This window comes from Scomber japonicus, chromosome 18 (genome assembly GCF_027409825.1).
Source record: "Scomber japonicus isolate fScoJap1 chromosome 18, fScoJap1.pri, whole genome shotgun sequence".
Lineage (NCBI taxonomy): Eukaryota > Metazoa > Chordata > Actinopteri > Scombriformes > Scombridae > Scomber > Scomber japonicus.
This window is the reverse complement of record NC_070595.1, coordinates 18,810,857-18,831,951: the sequence shown is the minus strand read 5'-3', so window position 1 is coordinate 18,831,951 and position 21,095 is coordinate 18,810,857. Positions and strand designations below refer to the sequence as shown.

The 21,095-nt window shown below is 40.3% G+C and overlaps 1 protein-coding gene across 3 annotated transcripts; it reads right to left on the bottom strand.

Moving 5' to 3' along the window:
- On the bottom strand, positions 1 to 16,764 carry fbxl20 (F-box and leucine-rich repeat protein 20). 3 transcript variants are annotated; one of them, XM_053339266.1, is made up of 16 exons: positions 16,752 to 16,764; positions 16,261 to 16,462; positions 10,252 to 10,313; positions 9,359 to 9,413; positions 9,122 to 9,196; positions 8,900 to 8,994; positions 8,744 to 8,812; positions 8,559 to 8,654; positions 8,204 to 8,330; positions 7,562 to 7,636; positions 6,672 to 6,802; positions 5,902 to 5,962; positions 5,653 to 5,697; positions 5,496 to 5,552; positions 5,189 to 5,401; positions 1 to 3,598 (listed from the first exon to the last, which is right to left on the bottom strand). In XM_053339266.1, the coding sequence occupies exons 2-16, from the start codon at positions 16,300 to 16,302 to the stop codon at positions 3,491 to 3,493; spliced, it is 1,311 nt and encodes a 436-aa protein (XP_053195241.1). In that variant the 5' UTR covers positions 16,303 to 16,462; positions 16,752 to 16,764; the 3' UTR covers positions 1 to 3,490. The 3 variants fall into 3 exon arrangements, with proteins under 3 accessions (XP_053195241.1, XP_053195240.1, XP_053195242.1); XM_053339265.1 differs by lacking the exon at positions 16,752 to 16,764 and having other exon boundaries at positions 16,261 to 16,587; XM_053339267.1 differs by lacking the exons at positions 10,252 to 10,313; positions 16,261 to 16,462; positions 16,752 to 16,764 and having other exon boundaries at positions 8,900 to 9,196; positions 9,340 to 9,380.
- Positions 16,765 to 21,095: the final 4,331 nt, after the last annotated feature.

Below are 21,095 nucleotides of genomic sequence, written 5' to 3'. Positions count from 1 at the left end.
TTAATAATATAGGTATATATTTATTCATACGTACATATTCATTTATATCGGTTAATTGTACAAAAAAAAGAAAAAAGAAAGAAAAAAAGAAAAAAAAGGAAAAGATTTACAGTAATTATATGAACTACAGTCATTGTCAAATATGTTTTTGAAATGTCTCCTGTGTCAATCTACCATGAACACACACTGTAGATTCACCTCTTGCCCTCTATCCTAATCCTCATCCTTACTCCAGTGTTTGGGACCGAACGTGCATGAAACAAACTGATCCACAGCAAAGTAGCTCGTCCTCCATGTAAACTGGTGGAAGGTCTGACAGAAGGATACAAAGTGTTTGATACTGCGAGGGGGAAAAAAACGAGTCCGGTGTTTTGTTTTGCGAAGCCTGTAGTGTATTTTGCGCCGTGAAAAGACTGATGACAGGTTATTTCTTTTGTACACAAACCTTCAGGAGCCGGTTGAGTACTATTACCTATAATCCATTCAGAGTATTGTTAGCACTGATGACTCAGCCTGTACCACATACAGTGCACGAAGAGGGCAAGCAGGTGTTACGACCAGGCTTCTTTTCTAAATCCTACGACTTTTCCTTTTTCCTCAAGTCAACCGTCTTAACACCCCCGGAGCACAGGGAGAGAGTACATTAGATACCTCCGCCATTTTGACTCTTGGTTGTTCCCTAATCCCCCCCGTAAAACCCCCCATTCAAACAAAACAGATCAGACTGGATTACACTGGGTTCATCTCTTGGTTGCATTATCCTGTCCACCGTAGCTGTCAAATCACAAACTGAAGAAAAAAAATCATCATTCAGTATTTTGCCTGATAGTGGGCATCTTAAAACCAGGAATGGGGACATTTGAGATTCATCAATGTTTCAAAATGGGTTTACCAATATCTGTCTTGTTTGAAGTGATGGGGCAGGGTGCAATATGGGAGGGGGGAAGGAGGGGGGGTATTTGGAAAAGCAAGGCATACAAATTAAGAAAAAGAGAGGAAAGCACACTTCTTCTTGATGGAAACATTCAATAAGTAAAACCTACATCATACATACATGTCATCATGAACTCCTCCTTAACTCATAAAAAAAAAAAAAAAACCCAACTCACATTTAACATTTATCATAATTGCACTGGTGCCAAAACTTCGTCCCCGGACAAAAAGGCTACACTCTGGACATTTAGTGACAATAAACTCTTAATAAAAACACAAACTCCATCAGATCAAAAAAAAAACAAAAAAAACAACTGAGGACTGGAAGAGGGCTCAAACTCAACTTGGAGACACTGAACTCATGACTTCAAACACAAAGCAGGCGCAATCCATACCACACCAAAACAGAAATGCAAAGAGAGAGAAAGAGAGAGAGAGAGAGAGAGAGAGAGGGTAGAGAGAGAGAGAGAGAGGGTAGAGATCCAGAGGAAATCATGTCAAAGAGAAAAGAAATGCAGTAAAAGACACAATTATAAAATGAAATGGGAACAAAAGAGACGTAGAATAAAGCAGGTGCGAGTGCAGGAGAAGATAATCCATAAGAAAAGGCTTCAATACTTCATAAGGGCGGGAGGGGTAGGAGGGGGAAGGGGAGGGGGAGGGGGAGGGGGGGTTGAACTCTGTTATAGCCCTCCGTTGTGACAGAATCATTCCATCATATCTGCCCGCTCTGAGCAGGCCAGAATTGTGTGCTCGAGATTCAGTCAACTTCCTCTCGCAGTGACTCCACTGGTCTGATCCGGTCTTAACCTCTGGCAGCGTCACTGTTCCCAGACAGACGGGAGGGGGGTCACAGGTGGCAGGGGTGTAACACACCTTTACTCCATCCTCTGCAAGGCCTCATGGGAGTTGAGGAGTCACCGAAGCCACCTCGATGTCCTCCCAACACTCGCGCGTGGTTTCACCAGTTTTTTGTCTCCAGAATCGACGCCGATTGCGACAACAAGAGCGACTAAAAATGAAATCAAACTAACTGAAAATAGACGTACTTTGATTGTTTTCAGTTGGCTTTTTCTTTCCAATGTCCTGGTCTGAACATGAATTCATGTAGTGATGTCCGACGTGTGTTTGTTTTTTTTCCTTCCATCAAAAGAGTTTCTTTATACTTTTCTGTTGTTGAAATGATCTTTCGCAGACCAGCATCAGTTCTTCCACATTGAGTACTGGCTCTTTTTTTTTTTAACTCTCCAAAGTTCCAGCACATGTTCTCACACACATCAGACAAGCATGTGCGAGCTTCACCGTAATTTCCTCGGGGAGATCCACTGACAGCGGTCACCGGCCACATCTCATATCCTCTCGTGTCTGTTGTTTAGCTGGCTTCCACTCTCGAAACTCCCACAATCCTCATTTATGTACAATTAGATCTTTTAAAAAACTAGAGGTGTTACATGCAACATTTGGCATCTTCTTTAGTCCCCACTTGTGAGTCTTAATTGGTGTCCATTTTTAGAAAAATATTAAACTTTGTCTTTTTTTTTTCTTCAGTATATTGAAGCTTCTGATTGTAACAGAGACAGAGAGAGGCGAGGGTACAGTGGTAGCAAGCTCAGTGTATGCATGTGAGTGATGATTTGGATTTGAATGTGTTTTTGTTAGTAAAATTCGGAAATTCCTGTCTTTGTAAAGTGTCTCATCATTGCTTTACTGTAAGTGCAAATGGCTGCAAATATGTTTTTTTCCTTTTTCTTTTTTTTTTTTTTTTTTAAATTCAACAAATAGGCTTTCTCCTGCTTTCTATGTATGAGTTAGAGGAGTGTCGGTGGTTTACCGGCTGCAACGCTTCCCCTTTTTGTAATAAACATCTATTTGGACCGGAGAGCCTGCAGAACAAAGCTAACACAGGTCATACTCAAGTGCAGTTCTATCTAGAGGTAGCTGTTAAGTAACCTTCAACACCGAGGGAAGTGTGGAAGTGTGTGTGTGTGTGTTTGTGTGAGATTAAGAGGGATCTTTTGAGCCTATTCAATTTTTTTTGTTAGAGGCCGTCACTCAAATCTGTCTCAAAGTGCTAAATAAGTAGAGAGAGTGCCTGCTTGCAAATACAGAACAATGGTTTGTGATTTTAAGATCTTGCCTCATTATTCTCTGTTAAACCACTGTTAAATCTGTTAACAGTCATGATCGTATTTACTCTCTTTGTAATACTGGTTTGTCCGTTGAACGCAGGCCAGGAATGTTCTGACATTCTTCTCTAAGAGTTAATCTGTGTGTGTGAGTCTGTCTGCAAATCAGTTCGTGTGTCTGTGCATGTGTGTGTGTGTGTGTGTGTGTGATGGGGAGATTCGGGAATGTTTTGGGGGAAAGTTACCCAAGACCCTGTAGCGTTGTTTGGCTCTCTCCCTCTCTCTGCAGCTCCAAAAAGGGGGGACACACCAGCATGTACTCTTTGACAGGGGGCCAGGAGGGGGGACAGCAGGTCGTGGGGTCAAGTGACGGGCTGCGGGGAGCGTGTACGAGGGACTCGGGGACAGGGAAGGGGGTTGTTGTCTTTACATCATAGCAGGACACAGCAGCGGCAAAACCTCTGACGGCTGCCCCCGACAGAGGGAGGCGGAGTGACGGGAGCGAAGTACGCATGCACTTTGATGTTAGGCAGATGGGTCTGTGGAGAGAAAGAAGGGCAAACAGATAGAAATGTGTTAATGGTACTTAAAAATACTTGAAAAGCTTGACTAGATAACTTATTACATCAGTGGCTGCAACAAATATATACTGAAAATGTTGAGCTTCAATGCCCAGAAATCAATAAATACAGATTTGCCAACCCAGATTTATATCAAATTACAGACATAATTAGTCCAGCTTTCTCTGGAGTGTTCACTCACTCCTCTTAAGGAGATACTTTGAATTTCACACTTGAGTTTTGTTTCATCACTTTTTGTGGGTGGAACGGTGACCATACAACACCAGAATTTAACTTCATCTCATTCTTCTGTTACATCCTGATTGAAACAAATAAGACTAAATGTTTTCAAGTAAATCTCCATCATGCTAGTTTTAAAGTTCATTTTTAAAAATCTGTCTTAAAACAATATTCAGGTACCCATATGAATATTGAAACAGGTTTTGCTCACTGCAATTATTCATTCTGTTCATACAGACCATTACAAATGTACTTATGTAAGTGATTGGGGACAAAATACACAGTCCTCATCTGGAGCAAAAATGTGTTTAGAATTTGTTCAATCAAGTGGATATCTTCCAAAGTTTCACTCTTCTTAGTATGAAACTCCCTCTTTGTGTTTTCCTGTTGAACTGCAGTGGAAAAACAGTGACAGAAAGAGGGGATTTGGCACTAAAACGACAGTAACTTTATTAAGTTACTAATATTGACCTGATTTGACTAATTTATAAATACATTTGACTGAAACTTCATATCAGCTTTAAGTAAACTTTTAAATACATGTTTGCACAGACGGAGGGCTTCGAAACCTTTAGTTACCCCATCACAAAGTTCATTATGAACAGGATGAATCATTACAGAAAACACACCAATATTCATTTGGCACCTGAGTATTGTTTTTATGACAGATTTGAAAAACTGTGAACCTATCCTTTAAGCACATGTGCTGGTGAAAATTGTGATCCAGGATTTTAATTATGCATATCACAGTCAAATCTGAATCTTTCTTTTTACTTGAGACTGTAATGCAGGTCAGAGTTACACTCAAAACTGCCAATGGTGGCCAAAAGCTGCAGTGCACCAGTCTATGCTGCTACAAACAGCAGCACTAAGTGTATTGCTGCTGAAATGATGCAACATCTTGTCTTTTATATTTTATATATGTGTTTTATTCATTTAGACCGTCCTAGCCTCAAAAAGGAAAGAAATTCACCTTTCCTCCTGTGAGTCAATATTTTTAACATTCTTTTGAGTTTGAGCAGCATAGTAAGTTGGCATTTTTGTTCACCTCTACTCATGATCTATGAGTGAGGAACTGCTTTGCTGTCAAAAGGGTATCACACATAAACACACCAACTAGTGGGAAATGCCGAGGGTGGTGTCACTTTACATTTAAGTGTTCAAAACCAACCATTCAGCATTAAACCAACTAAAAATGTATAAATTTGTTATTCCCATGACTCATTCTTTACTAAAATGACATATGTTAAGTTCTCAGAGGGGTTTTTTATGGTACTTTCTGTGTATCAGACTGCTCACTACTCACTGCTGTCAGCCCACACAACTCACCCTTAGTCTCTTGATACCGGCGCGGGTGATCTGCTGGCAGTCGTAGAGCTCAATGCGATCCAGACTATGGCAGCTCTTCAGGTGCTCCAGTGAGGCGTCTGTGATCAGGGGGCAGTTATCCAGCTCGATCACCTCCAGTCGGTCGTGAGCACAGGGGCCGCTGCCGAGGTGTCTGATGCCATCGTCTGTGATCAGCTCGCAGTGAGACAAACTCTACAGGAACACAGCAGTACAACTGTCATTACTCAACTGTTAACTGTAAATGACACAGGAGTAAAATATGTTTAACTGGCAGGCGCACTCTCACCAGAACTTGCAAACGAGGGCAGTAGATAGACAGCTGGATGAGCGTTCCATCTGTGATCTGATGCAAAAGTAAAGAGAAACAAATGTTGTAACTGCAGGCTCTATACGACAGGAAAGACTGTTTGTGTAGCTCATACTGGTTGTTTTTTTTTTTTTACCTGCACACATTCTTCTAAATCCATCTTCTCAAGTTCATGACAATTCTGTAGAAAGACATTAAACACAAATATATCATCTGGTGTTAATGTACATTTAGATTTTATTAACTAAAAATGCCTGAAATACTTTCTTTTTTGGAAGAAAAACACATTTTCAACTCAACTTATATTTAAAATATTGGAATTTCAGTTCAGAGTTTCTGGTTTCTATGTGTATGTATGCAGCTATGAGACAGATGCCAAACTCACCCTCGCTAATGTAGTGAAACCCACGTCTGTAAGCTGAGAGCAGCGAGCCACTTCTAATATTCTGAAAGGAGAGAGAGAGATAGAGAGAGGGGAGCAGAGGGTTACACAATAGCAACATCACTTATAGTCAGTCGCTCTCTCTCTCTCTCTCTCATAGAGGGTAGATGGGACTTTAAAGCAAATGGACCTGAGATAACTTTACTGCAGAACAGAGCGTTACATTGTCAGACTCATGCTGGACAGTTTTTGTTAAAAAGGAGGATCAAAATTGACTCAGCAGAACCACAGAACTTTACTGCCAACAGTTCAAACAGAGATTCAGATGTAGTAGCTAGTAGTGACTAATGTACCCTTGGGCTGCTACCCTCAAGCAGAGATGAGAAGCCAGCCAAAGAGGTCTGGTTACCTCACTTCTTTTGAACTCAGCGCCCCCAGTTTTCAAATTTGTAGTCTCCAGCCTTGACCAATGCTGACTCAAGTGACATCAATTCATCAATGTTGTTATAAAGCAATCGAATGTGTGTTTCTAATCAAGTTTAAGTTTTACCCACTCCAGAGAGAGATCTCTTAAACTGTGGTATGATGTAAGTCACCCAGGATCAAGTCAGTCAATTAGAAACTATTCTTGAAATCATAAACATGTTGTGCTCAACTGAAATCACTTCATACCCACAGTGAGTGGATAGTTACTTAACCTTTGGACTAGATGGCTTAGTTAGGATATTGGCCACAGTTGACTACAGAGTAAAGATGAGTGTGTGTAAACTCACCTGAGGCGAGGGCAATTCTGTCCTAGGGCGTGCAAGATGGCGTCTGTGATGTTGGCACAACCCGACACACACAAAGACTGCAGGCGGTGACAACCCCGGCAAATTGTGATGAGGCCTTCATCTGTGATCTGCTGCTCACAGAGAGGGGAAGAGTGTGATTGGTGTGTGTGGGGGAGGGGAAACTTTTAAATCCACATACACTGTGAGATGTGACAACATACCAACTTCTCCTGTGTTCACTGGTTGCTGTGCATCAACAGCAATCAATGTCAAGACTTAACATATATTCATGTACCACCTCAGCACTCAGCTAATGAGAGCAATCTCTTTTCCCCTGCACGTATCGCTCAAGAAAAATCCCTGTATAGATCAGACAGAGTAAGAACAGGTGAGCTAGGAGAGAGACAGAGGAGGTGTAGGAGAGAAAAGCGGAGCAGAAAGAAAGGAGAGCGAACAACTGGCACAAGATGAAACGCTGAGTTCCTGGGGTGTGACATGAGAGGGAGATACAAGAGGAAGATCAGGAGAAGAAGGAGGGGGGAGAGCGTTCAGGTGCTGACGAAGAAGGGAAACTTTAGAGACAGGTACAGCCACAGTATGTGAGCTGGCATCACACACTACTGGTTATATGGGCTGGACAGCAAAGTCGTGAGTCCACAATGTGCTTTGAGCGGAAAAGCACAACGTGTACTTTGTGCTCTGTCATCCCCTTCCCTGAAACTGTGAAGCAACCAACAGCTTTTATGTACTTCAATCTCAAAAGCACTTCACCATTGAGGGGTTTTATAACAATGTTTACAGAGAAGTATGAGATAATAAAACACAGGTATGAAGTATGACTGAAATATAAAATACAGTTTCTCTGTTGATGTCATGTTAACTGTACTTACTGAACATGTCTGCAAGTTGAGTGTGACCAGCTCTGGACAGTGGGCCCCGATATGCTTCAGAGCCTCATCTTCTAGCTGTGCAAGAGAAAAGAAACAGACAAAGTAATCTGAAATCAATCTACAATCTGTCACACCTCTTTGAGTCCAGGTTATAGGTTTCCACTTCTACTTAAGACAAAATATATGTTGTGATTTGTTTCTTTCTTGAAATGAAGGACCTGTGAAACTTTCATGGACACACATGGTTGTCTTTTCACTCTGTATTGTTGATATAACAGGATGGCACAATGTATTAGGGCTTTTACTTTCGTACATCTGTAAACAATGCATTTCCTCAGAAACAGTCTCTGTTGCACAGGAAGTGTGTATCTTATGTTTGCAGTAGCAGTAACTGGTCTGTCTGGAATGAAAATAAGGAACTTGGTAGATAACACAAGAAGTAACAGTTGCTTTTAAGGGGAAAGTTCAAGAAAACAATGCCAGCTTAACTGTTGACCAATGAGGATATAATACCAGGGTCATCCTTGATGGGTTCAAACAAAGGGTGCTACAACCAGTGTGCTTTCAGAGATTTCTGTTGCATTAAACCACACAACAACATTAGCAGCACCAAGCTAATTTTCAGCATTTAACCATACATACCTGTGTGCAACCCTTGAGAAAAAGGCCTTTGAGTCCAGGGCAGGAACGAACCAGGGCTTGGATGCCATCCTTGGTGACCTGATCACACCAGGAGATGTTAAGCTGCTCCAGCAGAGGACAGCCCTCACTGAGAGGAGGTAAAAGAGGAAGGTAAATGACCTTTTAAGCAACCCACATATCAACTGCAAAAAAGTTTCCAACCTTCAACTGTGACACTCTTCACCTACACATCCAGTCATCAATATAGATTTAATAGAGGAATGAATCATACAAGTTGGTGTGGCATTTGTGGTGAGGTATACATACATACATACATACATACATACATACATACATACATCTCAGCCCTACACACCTGAGAGCTTTGAGAGACAAGTTGGTGATTGAGGTACAGGAAGCGAGGTCCAGGTGCTTCAACTTTGGACAGAACTTGCTGAGGCTATTACACGTGCTGCAGAAGAGAAAAGACACTAAGCGTTTTGAAGGATAAAAGCTCATTACGATTCATTGGCAGCCCTTTTAGAGAAACTATGCACATACCTGTCAGTGATCTTGGTGCAGCCATTCAAACTAAGCAGCTCAATGTTCCTGCAGTTCTGGGAGAAAGTCCTACAAAGAAAAAAGAAAAAAAACATTAAAGGAATGGCTGTCAAACTTAATTTGCCTGTCTCTCTCTTTCCTCAGGGTCATCCTCACCTCAGGGCGCTGTCACCCACACCAAGGCACCCCCGCAGGCTCAACTTTCTAAGGAATCCCCCACATCGCTTTGAGATGTTCTCCACCACGCGGCCCTGCAACAAACACAATACAGCAACTCCAGCCTTATGCATCTCCATATACTTTACCTTATCTTAAAGTAATGACAGACCACAGGGTGAAATGAAGGGTAGACACCCAACATCAACATTACAAACTCACCTCAATGTCCCTCTGAAAGTCAAAGAGGTCGATTCGTTGCCAGTTGCTGCCATCCAAAGCCAGAACATTCCAGGACTGAGAGCAGGGAGGGAGAAACAAATATTTAGGGTCAAGTTTTCTCTTAACACGTACCATGTACACACACACACACACACATAAACACACACAGACACACAAATAAAATGCTAAATCACAAACATGCATACACACACACACACCTTGTGAACACAGACTCACCCGTGAGACCTGGGCACAGCGACAGAGTGTCACCACATCCAGAAAGGAGAAGATTCTGGAAGACAGACAGGGACGGTTTAGAGACCCTGATCCCCGCTGCCAGAAGCTTCCTCTTTACACTAGACTCTGCCCTCAACCCTGCGTCTGCTTCCACTCACAGCACAGGGGTGTGAGTAAATCAGCTAATATTGTCTTTGACTGTCAGCGCGATGGATGTGTTTACCCTGTTTGCAGGATAGACTTGTTTACTCAGAGTGGGGTCATGGCGAGGAGGAGGATAGGCAAACTGCTTCTAGGGAACAGAAACTTACTATAAGATCCTTCAATGCAGCAAAAACACCGTTAAGGGGTTGAAGCAGGGATGCAGTGAGTCCCAGCGCAGCCTGCCAGCCTCACAAATCACAGCGCTGCACCTGGCCAAGCAGCACAGAGTCAGCAGCCGCAGCACAGGCAGCTTGGCTGGCAAGGCCGAGGCTTGAGTTATGGCCTTCATTTTCTGTTTGCTCAGGGGCTCTTGAGTTCTTTCTTTTTTTTGTCTGAATTCAATTTGAATGTTTTACAGCCTCAAGCATCTGGTTTTAATTACAGTTTTAGCATTGGGGGAGCAGAGTAGGTTGGGGAATGAGGAGAAATTTGCATCCTAGTGGCTGGTTGCTTGGTTGGTCTAGTTGAAATATTTGCTAAAGGGCAAGTGAGCATACAGTATATGATTGTGAGATGCACAATGTGTGCGTGTGTTTGGAGAGGGAGGAGGGTGGTGAGAGGCCAGTTGTGCCTTTGTGTATGATGAGAGTAAAAAGGCAAGGAGGTGAGTGTTGGGTATGCAACATGCCATTTCTACTTGCAAAAATCCTGCAGAGACTCTGATTGAAGTGTTTCAAAATGTCACTCACCGTAGCAACAGCTCCTTAGGTAACTTCTTATTGATGACTGCCTCGTCACTGTTTGTGAACATCTGAAAAAAATGTGGAGAAGATAACATTAGTCCCGGCAGCCTGTTTCAACATGGCTGGGGGCCCCCTCCATCCACTCACTCAAGGACAGCCCCAGCACACATATAAAGATAAATGATTGTAATCTCATCAGTTGAGATAGATTCAATGTCAGGTCTTGGAAAACACTAAGGGTGACAGAAGATAAAGCAGTGGAGGATTGTGTGTCTTCTAAGCAAAACCAGCAGGATAGGACTTTGTACTGTCGACTGCAAAGCTGACAGCTTTCGTGTTTTCTTTTCTGCATGCATTTTCTCTCCTTACTTCCTGTATTGTTTGCACTGTTGAGTTTCCACATCAACACATAGAGAGAATGTGCACTGAAATTTGTTACATACATCTTCTTTGACTAACGAAATAGCTCCCATTTCTGCACACAGCTAATGGATTTCCACACAAATAATTGCATGCTGTGTGAAATGCTAGCCAACAATCCACACAAAAGGTCTCACCACACAAAGAAACAATGCATTTACATTTATTAAGATCGAGCTACTTAGATACACAAACACATATACACCCTAACTGAAGACTGGAGGGGTTCCCATAATTTGTGGGAGATCGTATTTGACTACACAGTAAAATGCAAGATGTTGAGACAATGATGACTGGGAGCATCCACTCAGTCACAACGATGCAAATGAAACAACATCTGGCCCAATTCATTTTCCTCCATAGATTTAGAAAGATAAATCTAAACCTAGTGACAAGGTAATTGAGGGGTGGGGGGGGCTTCGGTGTGTAAATAAAAAGTGCAGGAGAGCATGTTATTTACAAGAGGCAAACATCTGTGACAGGTTCAACAAGGAATTCGCAAGTTCTTATTTGCACCTCCTTACAAGTACACATAATACATTACATTATACATCTATACTGCACTTTTCACTTTTCTCACAGTGAATCTCACACTAAACATAAAGAAAATGGTAATAAGCAATATGATTAAAAACACCTTCCTGAATAGAAACTTTTTATGTTTTTAGGCCTTTTAAACAAAGAGGGGGTCTGTGCTGCTCGATGCAGGTGGAAGTTTGTGGTATGAGCAGCTGCTGTAGGTAGGGAGGCAGGAAAACAGAATTTTACATAAGTTTTTCCACTCTTTGGGATCCTGCCAGTGTTCTGAATGTACTGGAGCTTCTGGATGTTCCTGCCAGGGATCCCAGTTAAGAGTGTATTTCAGTAATCCAGTCTTGAGTAGATAAAGGCATGGACAAGCTTGTCTGCATCTGACAGGGTTAGAAAGGCACAGATTTCTAGATGGTAGGACGATAATCAAAAGTCAGTTGAGGGTCAATCCTTACACCCAGATTAGTGACTGAGAAGGAAACAAGGATGTAAAAGGTGAGATGAGGGATGGGGGTTGGGTGTGGGGGGACAATAAGGAGAGAATTCATTTTGCTGCCGATTAAGTGGAGGAAATTTGTCATCATCCACATCTTTATCTCCTTAAGACAGGAACTGAGGTGTGACATGGCTGCAGAGGAGCATGGGCTTCTTGGGGAGGGGGTGAAAGACTGTGACAGATCGAACAATACTAACTTGAAGGCAGAGGTTGACAGGTTGAGTGATCAAGAGGCTTAGAATGAGGATGTATGATTTAAGCAGTTCTATGGGAATGAGGTCCAGACCACAAGTACATCTTCCTGAGGATTTCCTAAATGTGTTTCTGCCTGACGCCAGAAAAATGGAGATGAGTCGGTGAACTCCCAGACAGAGGGTTGATGACAGGAGACGGCAGAAAGGAAGAACTGGAGTGGTAGTTGTTGACCTAGGCTCTGGAAAACTCAAAGAAGCTGTTAGAAAAGAATCTGTCTTCTGTAGCCTCAACTGGGGAAGATTATTGTGGTTTCAGGAGATGATTTATGGTGGAAAAATAATATATCGACTATTTATGAACCACCCATGATCCAAAAATAAATTAAATGTGTTTATAAGGAAAGAGTAATAGGTCCTAGAGGAGTATACCAAGTGCTGTTTTGATTATGGGGTGTATGTCCTAAGACCACATTGACAATAGGTTATTTTGAGATCCTTACACTCTTAAGAAAATGTATTCTTCAGTTCACAAAAACAAACTGACAGGTCTGCCTGTTAAAGTTAATGACTGGACCTTTAAAAATCCAGTAGCTCTAGTTCAAAGCCTCACTATGTCTCTCTGATAAACATACACACTCAACAAGCACACAAACACACACACACACACACACACACACACACACACACACACACACACACACACACACAGGGGCGGCAGACATGTAAAATTTTGAGGGAGTAAGAAGGGACAGACATTTCCCGTTTTGGATATGGGGAAAATTGACTCTGACAGCTCTCCTTCCCCAGCGCTACTTTCTGGCCAAATAATCCATGGCCATTTCCAAAGGACCAGATGCTCATGGTCAACAGGCATACACTGTCCCCTTTTGTAATCTAACATAAAATGAACCTGATGCTGCATGAATGTGAGCATTATGTTTTCTCCACTGGTCAGCTATAGTCAGTGAAGCGGGCCTGGCAGGATGTAAAAACCTGGGGTGAGCTGTAACCTCCAGCAAGTGATCATTGTACAGCTAAACAAAAAAGTATTCATATTTTTAGAAAAATACTTTTATTTACGTTGTTTCCTTTAAAGACCCCATTCTCAGATTTAATTGTGATTAGTTTACAATGAAGCTTTAACCAAAACTAATATTGAATTTTTCTTTCATAACACCCAAATATAGTAAAGGATAAATGATTTATAATGTGAGTCAGAGATAAACTGTCAGTAATAAACTGATTGCTTTCTATCCCACAGTTTAAATTGCTTCAGCAGGACCTTACACCAGCACATCCACTTTAATATAATATGGTGAAGTCACTCACAACACTGTTATTATTGATGTATTCTGTTTAAATGGGGAAATTATTTTTTTGGCATTATGCCCATCTACTTTTCAGACTGCTGTAGTCTTTTGTTAAGGGCTGGTATACAACAGACCACTATGTAAGGCAGAGCAATGAGGGAAGACTGAAAATATCCTGTCATGCCTTTCAGAATAAAACTCTAATTGTCAGACAACATGACAATGAGGTTTGACCACTGGGAGTTTTTAATTGTCTACAGTTAGAGTTACAGTTAAAGGTAATTCTTTGGTCTCAGGCTTCTAAGAGCCCTCAGTCTCAGTTGTGTCTTAGTTCTCAATATTTCAAATCATTTGCTATTAACAAAAAACTTTTGACAAGGGACAAAAGGTGATAATTAGCCTCCAGGGCTAGCCTTTAGTTTATCAACAAGTACAATAAGCAAAAAATGCTATAAAAAGCAAGGCCTAATCAAAATAACACACTGTTTACATGATAATGGACCTGATTATTTAAGATACTCTCATGAAGAGGGCTGTAGCTCTGTAAACCTATATGAGATATTGAAATATACACACAAAAATTTAGTTTCAAATAAAACATCTATCATTATCTATTATTATTATTAGTTGCTATAGTGACCGTTCCCGTTTGAACCATCGACTTCAACCAAGCAGCAAGCTCTGAGTCTGAATGTGAAGCCAATGGGGAAGTGTGAAAGCATGTCTCTCTTGATTTATTACCTCAGTAAACATTTTCCCAATGAATTTATGGTCACAATCGCTAGTTTCAAATCCTCTTCAATACAGCATCATTTTCATTTTGTAAATCATGGTCTGAACGTTAATTGTAACATTTTAGTCACCAAAAACATGTCTCATTTAGTCTTTGGTTACACTAAAAGACCCACTAAGGTATCCACTGTTCAATGTTTCTGGAACACTTTGTTTTAAAGGACTAATGAGCAGGATTTAATGGCATCTAGCAGCGAGGTTGCAGATATTGAAATATTCCATTTCTGCCAATGGATCTCCCTAAATCTTACACACTGGTCTTTTAAAACGATTTTCCTAACCTTATATAAGTAGAATTAGACTGTAAAGTCACAGCGCTAACCAAGCTAGCAGCTAGCATACGGGTAGATGCATCCTCTCAATATGGTCACCTCTGGCCAAGGCCCTAGAAAGAACACTGGGGTCTGAAGCCAATTTGACAAAGTGGCCAAACTGTAATTACGAGTTCTACATCCATCACACGATGTACACTAACCCACAAAGACTTTTTCCCACATTGAGAAACAGATGTCTGTAAATCAGCAGATACATTATTTTGAGTGTCACAACCCTGTGAAATTACTTGTTTCACTATCAGAATTTACTCTATTCAGTCCAATCACATTTGGAAAGTGTAGAAGAGCTGCATAATCTAATTATTTTAAATTGAGCTGCTGGTGGGAGTATCTGGTGGGCCACCAGATCATGGAAGATCTGGGTAATTTTATACCCAAAACTCAACTTCACGCGCCACCGGGCAACTTTGATAGGAATGATTGGTCCCCGCCAACACTGTATCCAGAGTAACCAATGGGTGGTGTCACCAAGACTACACCCATTCTTTTTTAAAGTGTATGACTGCAACACACTTCCCTACAACAGGAGCTCTGGTAACCACAAATGTGTACAAATATTCACTAAATATTTTTAAGTAGCTATTTAATCAGTCACTAATGCACTTCTTTTAATAGTTGTGTTTTACTTAATTTTATATATTGTTCTATTTTTCAGCTACTTTGACTATGCACTATTTTTTATTGTTATTCTTATATTACATAATGTTTTTATTTCTTTCCTCTTTTTAAAAAAAACATTGCTTCATGCTCCTTTTATATCCCTTTTACGTCAAGCACTTGGTGTATGTCATATATTTATGTCGTAAAGCACTTTGAGCTCCATTTATTGCATGAAAGGTACTATATAAATAAAGCTAATTATTATCATTACTACAAGTGTTTACTTTGAAGGTAAGGTCGCACCACTTTCCAGCTTCCTCCTGTTGTAACCTCGGCCAGCTTTACGCAGCCACCGCAGCTGTCGGGCCAGAAGGTATCGGCCTGAATCTTCTGAGTCGTCAGCTGTTGCACCGTTAAAAATAAATAAAACCACACACAAATCCCACACTAGCTAAGGGATTAAACATACACCAAGTGCTCAGGCTACATAGGCCAATGTCACCGGCCGGATACGTAACATTTGTGTTTCAGGTTTTTCACCCAAAAAAAAAATTATCCAGCGACGCTTGCGTGGCTGCGACATAAAAGTTTATGGTTAAAATGTAACAGCACAACAAACACTGTAAGCATGTGTAGGTGTGTACAGGTGGCTCCCCTGAGATCAGTACAGCTTTCTGATCTGTGTCACACTGAAAACAGCTGGGGCCTATTTGTTGTTACTTCAATGCTAATACGGGGGTTCATGTAGCAGTCACAACCCGAGGCCCCCACAACCGCAGCGGCCACGATTACGCACAACAATCCAGCTGGTCAGGCGAGCCACTTAAAGTCGTATAAAAAGCACACACGCGTACTGTAGAAAGGTAATTATAACCTGACTACACATTCTCGGTCAACTAAAGTCAACAACTGCCTCGTTATGAATAATATGTTAATGCGTTTCGGGGCTGTCCTCGGCGTGCTCCATGTAGCAGCCTCATTGTCTTTGTTTTGACGGCGCAAAGCGAAGCATTTGTAGACCTTTAATAACAACAACAAAAAAGTCATTTTACGCATGAACACTACGACAAGCTTCAAGTGGAAAATACGCATTGTGTCCTTAACTAAATGCCATGTCAGGCCTAGCTGTATGTTGTTGTTGCTCGGACAAAAACAACAAGCGTTTTTGACCTAATCCCAAACACACTGACTGCGGAAGCTGCATCAATAGCTGCCTCAACCATACGCGTAATTATACACTAAAACACAGCGACAGTTATCATGCAGGCCCTATATTTCCTCGTGTTGAATGTGTGTCAATAGCTGTCATTTATTGTTTTTACATTGCTCGGGCTCACCTCAAACCGGCTCCGCGAAACACCGTTTACCTCCTTCCCCATGTCGGACGCTGGTTATACCGACTCGGTGAACTCGGTGCAGGCGCAGGGAAATGCAGAAACGGGCCCTCTTCCTGCCGATTCCCCTCCACTATTTCTATCATGCTACCGTCCTCTCGGTAGCTTCTGCAGGAGGGGTGCGATGTCGGTTGTTTTTTTAGGTCTGAAAGACAAACGACAAGACCTCTAGTTTCTGATAAAAAACAATGGGCTATAGGCAGCAGCAGCAGCAGCACCACCACCACCAGCAGCAGCAGCAAATAAGCCTTATCTACTCGCTTCGCCCTCACAGCCCCCCCTCCCCTCTATAAAGCTTTCCATCCATCTAACTACACAATAGCCCAGTAGGAGTAATAATTGGACCTTTGCGCCTACATCACTTAAAAATAATATATAAAACTTATAAATTAGTAGGCATATGTACCCAAACACATTGAAAACTACTGTCTCACCTATACTTGTTGTCTGTCCCTTTAACTAGAGCTTGCAGTACAAGCTCAGGAGCAAAAGATAAATAAAGTGGGGTGTCAACCTTTTTTTGGCAGCTTGTAACACTGCAACAGGAGTCAGGGCTATATATAACACTTATATTTACAAAATTAAGACAGAAAAAAAAGTTTTACACCAGATGATGCTAGCTTTGACACCACACAAAGCAAAAGGAGACCAATTAGGGTATGTAAGACTACTTATATGTGTGCTTTTTCTAGATAGCCTACCTAAAATAACAATTAAGAGGAAGTTTAATGATTATTTTCCACTTAAAGAGATTGTCAAGTTTTCATAATTTTGTCACAGTAAGATCTATACAGCTATATTAAGCATATAAACGGCCGGTTTGGCCACTAATAAGACACTTATCTACCTAAATGCTCATTAACTCCGTGCTGTTACATTTATTTTCCTCAAACCGACTTTGTAACAGTAATTATTTGTTATTATCTTTACAGAAACGAAGCACCACTTCCTGGTTTCTCATCGGCCACGCCCACATGTGCAGCAGAGCCAGTCACAGTTCAGGGCGTCATATTACGTCATCACGGTGACGAACACGCACGCTTGACAACAATTCAAAGTAAAATAAAGAGAAGATGAGATAAATTAATTGATCACACAGTGGGGAAAATTCATTGCTACAGCAGCTCAAAAATAGTGATATAGAAAAAAACAAACAAAAACAAATATGTACAACAAAAAAATTAAAAACTAAATAAAATGATCCTAAAATGCAATTATAACATATATATATGTATACATATATAACAATAAAAATGATAAACTAAGAAAAAGGACCCTAAAGTGTAACTATAGTGCAGCATTGTACAGTCTGACTGCAGTTGGAATGAAGGACCTGCGGAAGCGCTCCTCACAGTCTGATGCAGAGGGTGGGAGTTGTTTTCCATGATGGAGAACAGTTTGGCCATAGCCCTCCTCTCTCCCACCACCTCTATGGGGTCCAGGGGGCAGCCACAGACTGAGCTGGCTCTTTTAATTAATCTGTTGAGTCTGTTCTTGTCTCGCTCAGTCAAAGAAGGATCTCAGCAGTGGCCTGCACACACAAAACATTGCAAGGTGTAAACGACACTGACCCTTCTTGTAAATAGAGTCAGTGTTGTCTGACCAGTCCAGATTACTGTTGAAGTGAACAACCAGGTACGTGTATGTCCTCACTCTCTCGATGTCAAGTCCCTGGATGTTCACTGGTGCAATTTTGGAGGGTTTTCGGTAGAAGTCAACCACTCCCTTGTCTTGCTGGCGTTGACTTGTAGGTGGTTCTGCTCACATCAGTCGACAAAGTCCATGATGACCTTCCTGTACTCACAGTCCTTCCCTTCTGACACACATCCCAAGGGCAGTGTCATCAGAGATTAAAAAAAACAACAATTCAGAATAATATATTATTAATTCCTATTGTTAATTTTGATATTTATATTATCAATATATGTTAACAGTAATAATAATAATAATAATGATAATAACAATAATAATAATTTGAGTCTCTACACTATAAAAAAATAAGAAAAGTACATCTATTATCAAAATCTTCAGATTTTTTTAAATTGAAGATGTCTGTCATTTACACCTTTTTATTATTATTATTTTGTTTTTTTCTTTCTTTCTATTGAAATTATTATATCGTATTTATACCTTTTTTATTTATCTTTTATTTATGAACTGGAATGAATGGTTGCTTGCATATTTTTTTGTGTGTATTCTATTGTATAGTCTGTTCAATAAAAAATATGGGAAAAAAGACAGCAATTCATCATCTCATGAAATCCCTGTTTCACCAAAGGGTTAGTCAGTTGTCTTTGGTGCTGCCATCACAGGCATTATTTCACTTTTTAATAGTTTTAAGGGCAATAGCAATCCCTGTAATGATAGATGCAACTGAAACAACATTTTGGAAAACTTGTTTTTCCTGGCAAAATACAAATACAAATACGGTAATCTGTCAGCTTTTTCAGCAAAACATCATGAGTAAACCGTTGTCATATTGGTTGGAGATATTTGTTGGGAAAGAGTTTGGCTATTGCCACATAAGTTTTGTTTGACTAACAAAGTCAAACAGATAAAACACTTCATGTGTTATAGATATTATATAAGATAATATAAGATATGATATAATATAATGCATTAATGTAAGTTGTACCTTTGGTTGGGTAGCTCAGAGAACTGGTGACACATTTATTTTGGTCTTTGGCCCTCATACAAAACAACTATGGAGTAAATTGTCACGATTTATTGCTGATCATATCTACCCTCACTTAATATTACTCTGGAAAATGCAGGCTATTATATAGAGCTGGCAGTCCATATCAAACAAGATATTTTTTCAACCATCTGCATGTACAAAGAAAAAAGCTGTTAAAATGTATAACTGCTTTACACTTAACAATTTATCTATTTAACCATTTTATTACAACCTTTATTCCCTCAGGCATATTTGTAGACATAAGTGCTGTAAACCTGTTGTACAGCCTACTTATTTCAATAAAGCAGTGTATTAAAAAAATGAGAGAGAGAGAGAGAGAGAGAGAGAGAGAGAGAGAGAGAGAGAGAGAGAGAGAGAGAGAGAGAGAGAGAGAGAATGGTTCAAAGTTGTTCGAAGTGCCACAGTAATCTTTATATTCTACTAAATGCATGAAAGAGTATGAAGTAAAACCAAACATTTATTAGACTAAACTTGGATTAAAATTTGGATTAACTGAGACTTCAAAGCAGAACTGATAATCACAGTGATTCCCATCTCTCTTTTCTCGCCTTTTGGAAAGCCTGATGTGTAATTCAAATGCTTTTTGATGATAACCTACTTAAAGTAATTACTGTCAGCATGTGAAATGATGATAAATGCTGAGTTAGAGAAACAAAATCGATGCAAACAGTGCAATATCAACCAGTGTGTTGGTAACCTATTTAATGGTTGAATATTTATTTTTAATCAGTCATGAAGATAAATCTCCTGCAGCTGTCAGTTTCACTAGACTGTGTCTAAAAATGACTTTTGTCAATGTAATATGGGCCAAGTTGAAACTACACATATCCATTGTTAGAGGAACAGGCATGAAAACTTTAATTTCATATGATTTGAACCCAAGTTTGACTCCAGTCACCATTGTATTAACTTGACACTTGACTCTTTTGGGCAGTGGTTCCTGACCTGCAGGGGTTAATATCCACCAGCTGGGTCAGGAGATAAATCTGGGGGCTCACAAGGTGACTAACATGATGACACAAAAATAAAACTTCTGTGACACAAAATCTTCTAATGTTTTCCTTTTCTTGTAAAAATCTGTATATTGTTACCTCTGCAGGCTTCTGAAATACCACATTTGAGAAGGAAAAGCCTGTCTGGTTGAGCTGCTTTCAATTCATGTCCACATACAGGCTAAAACTTGTAATGAAAGATCAAAAGTAGATTTATTTGCTCCAAGGGTAACAAGCCAAAAAGGTTGTGATGTAGAGGAGGATGAATTTCACCACGACTTCTGAAGAGGCAGGCATTCAATGCCTACACTAAATCTAAATTTTAGTTGGATAGCAGAGTCCTGTCTGTGTTTGTGGGTGTGAATATTCTGAGCTATGAAAATCGACACAAAGCTTTGTTGGCTGGCTATTGTGTATTACTTTATGTACACGTATGTTTGCCACTAATTAATTCAATTAAATGATAAATATTTGAATGTTTGTTATAGGCTAGCTATTGGTGCTCTGTCTTTTTACTAGACCAAAGACATGACATGTGTCTCAAGTACAAAATCTAAAAATTGCCTTCTGATTTAACAAGGAAACATCTTGGGGATTTCATGATATTTGATGTTGATATAATGTATTGGATTCATTTTTAAATATGGTAAACAAGTCAGAATAGCAAAAGGTGTCCCACATTACTCTAATTTACCATATGTGTGTAGCTAATGTGTGTTTAATTTGTTATATTGGTGCTCTGTCTGACTTTACTAGCTAATTTCTACACGACAAAAGATATGATATGTGTAATGATATTTAAGACTAAATAAATAACTGATTTTTGCTTTAGGAGTCATGTGTTCAATAACATATCAGTAAATATTACCTCCTCTAATGTTAACGTATGGTAACGTCTCCCCTTTTCTTGCCTCATTGCACTGGTTACCTGTGGTGTTCAGGATTAATCTTAACATTTTACTGCTTGTTTTTAAATCACTAAACAGTCTTGCCCCATCCTACATAACTGACCTTCTCACCCCTTGCACCCTTCCTCTTACTCTCAGATCTGCTGACCAGCTGTTGCCCTTGGACCCCTGAACAAGGCT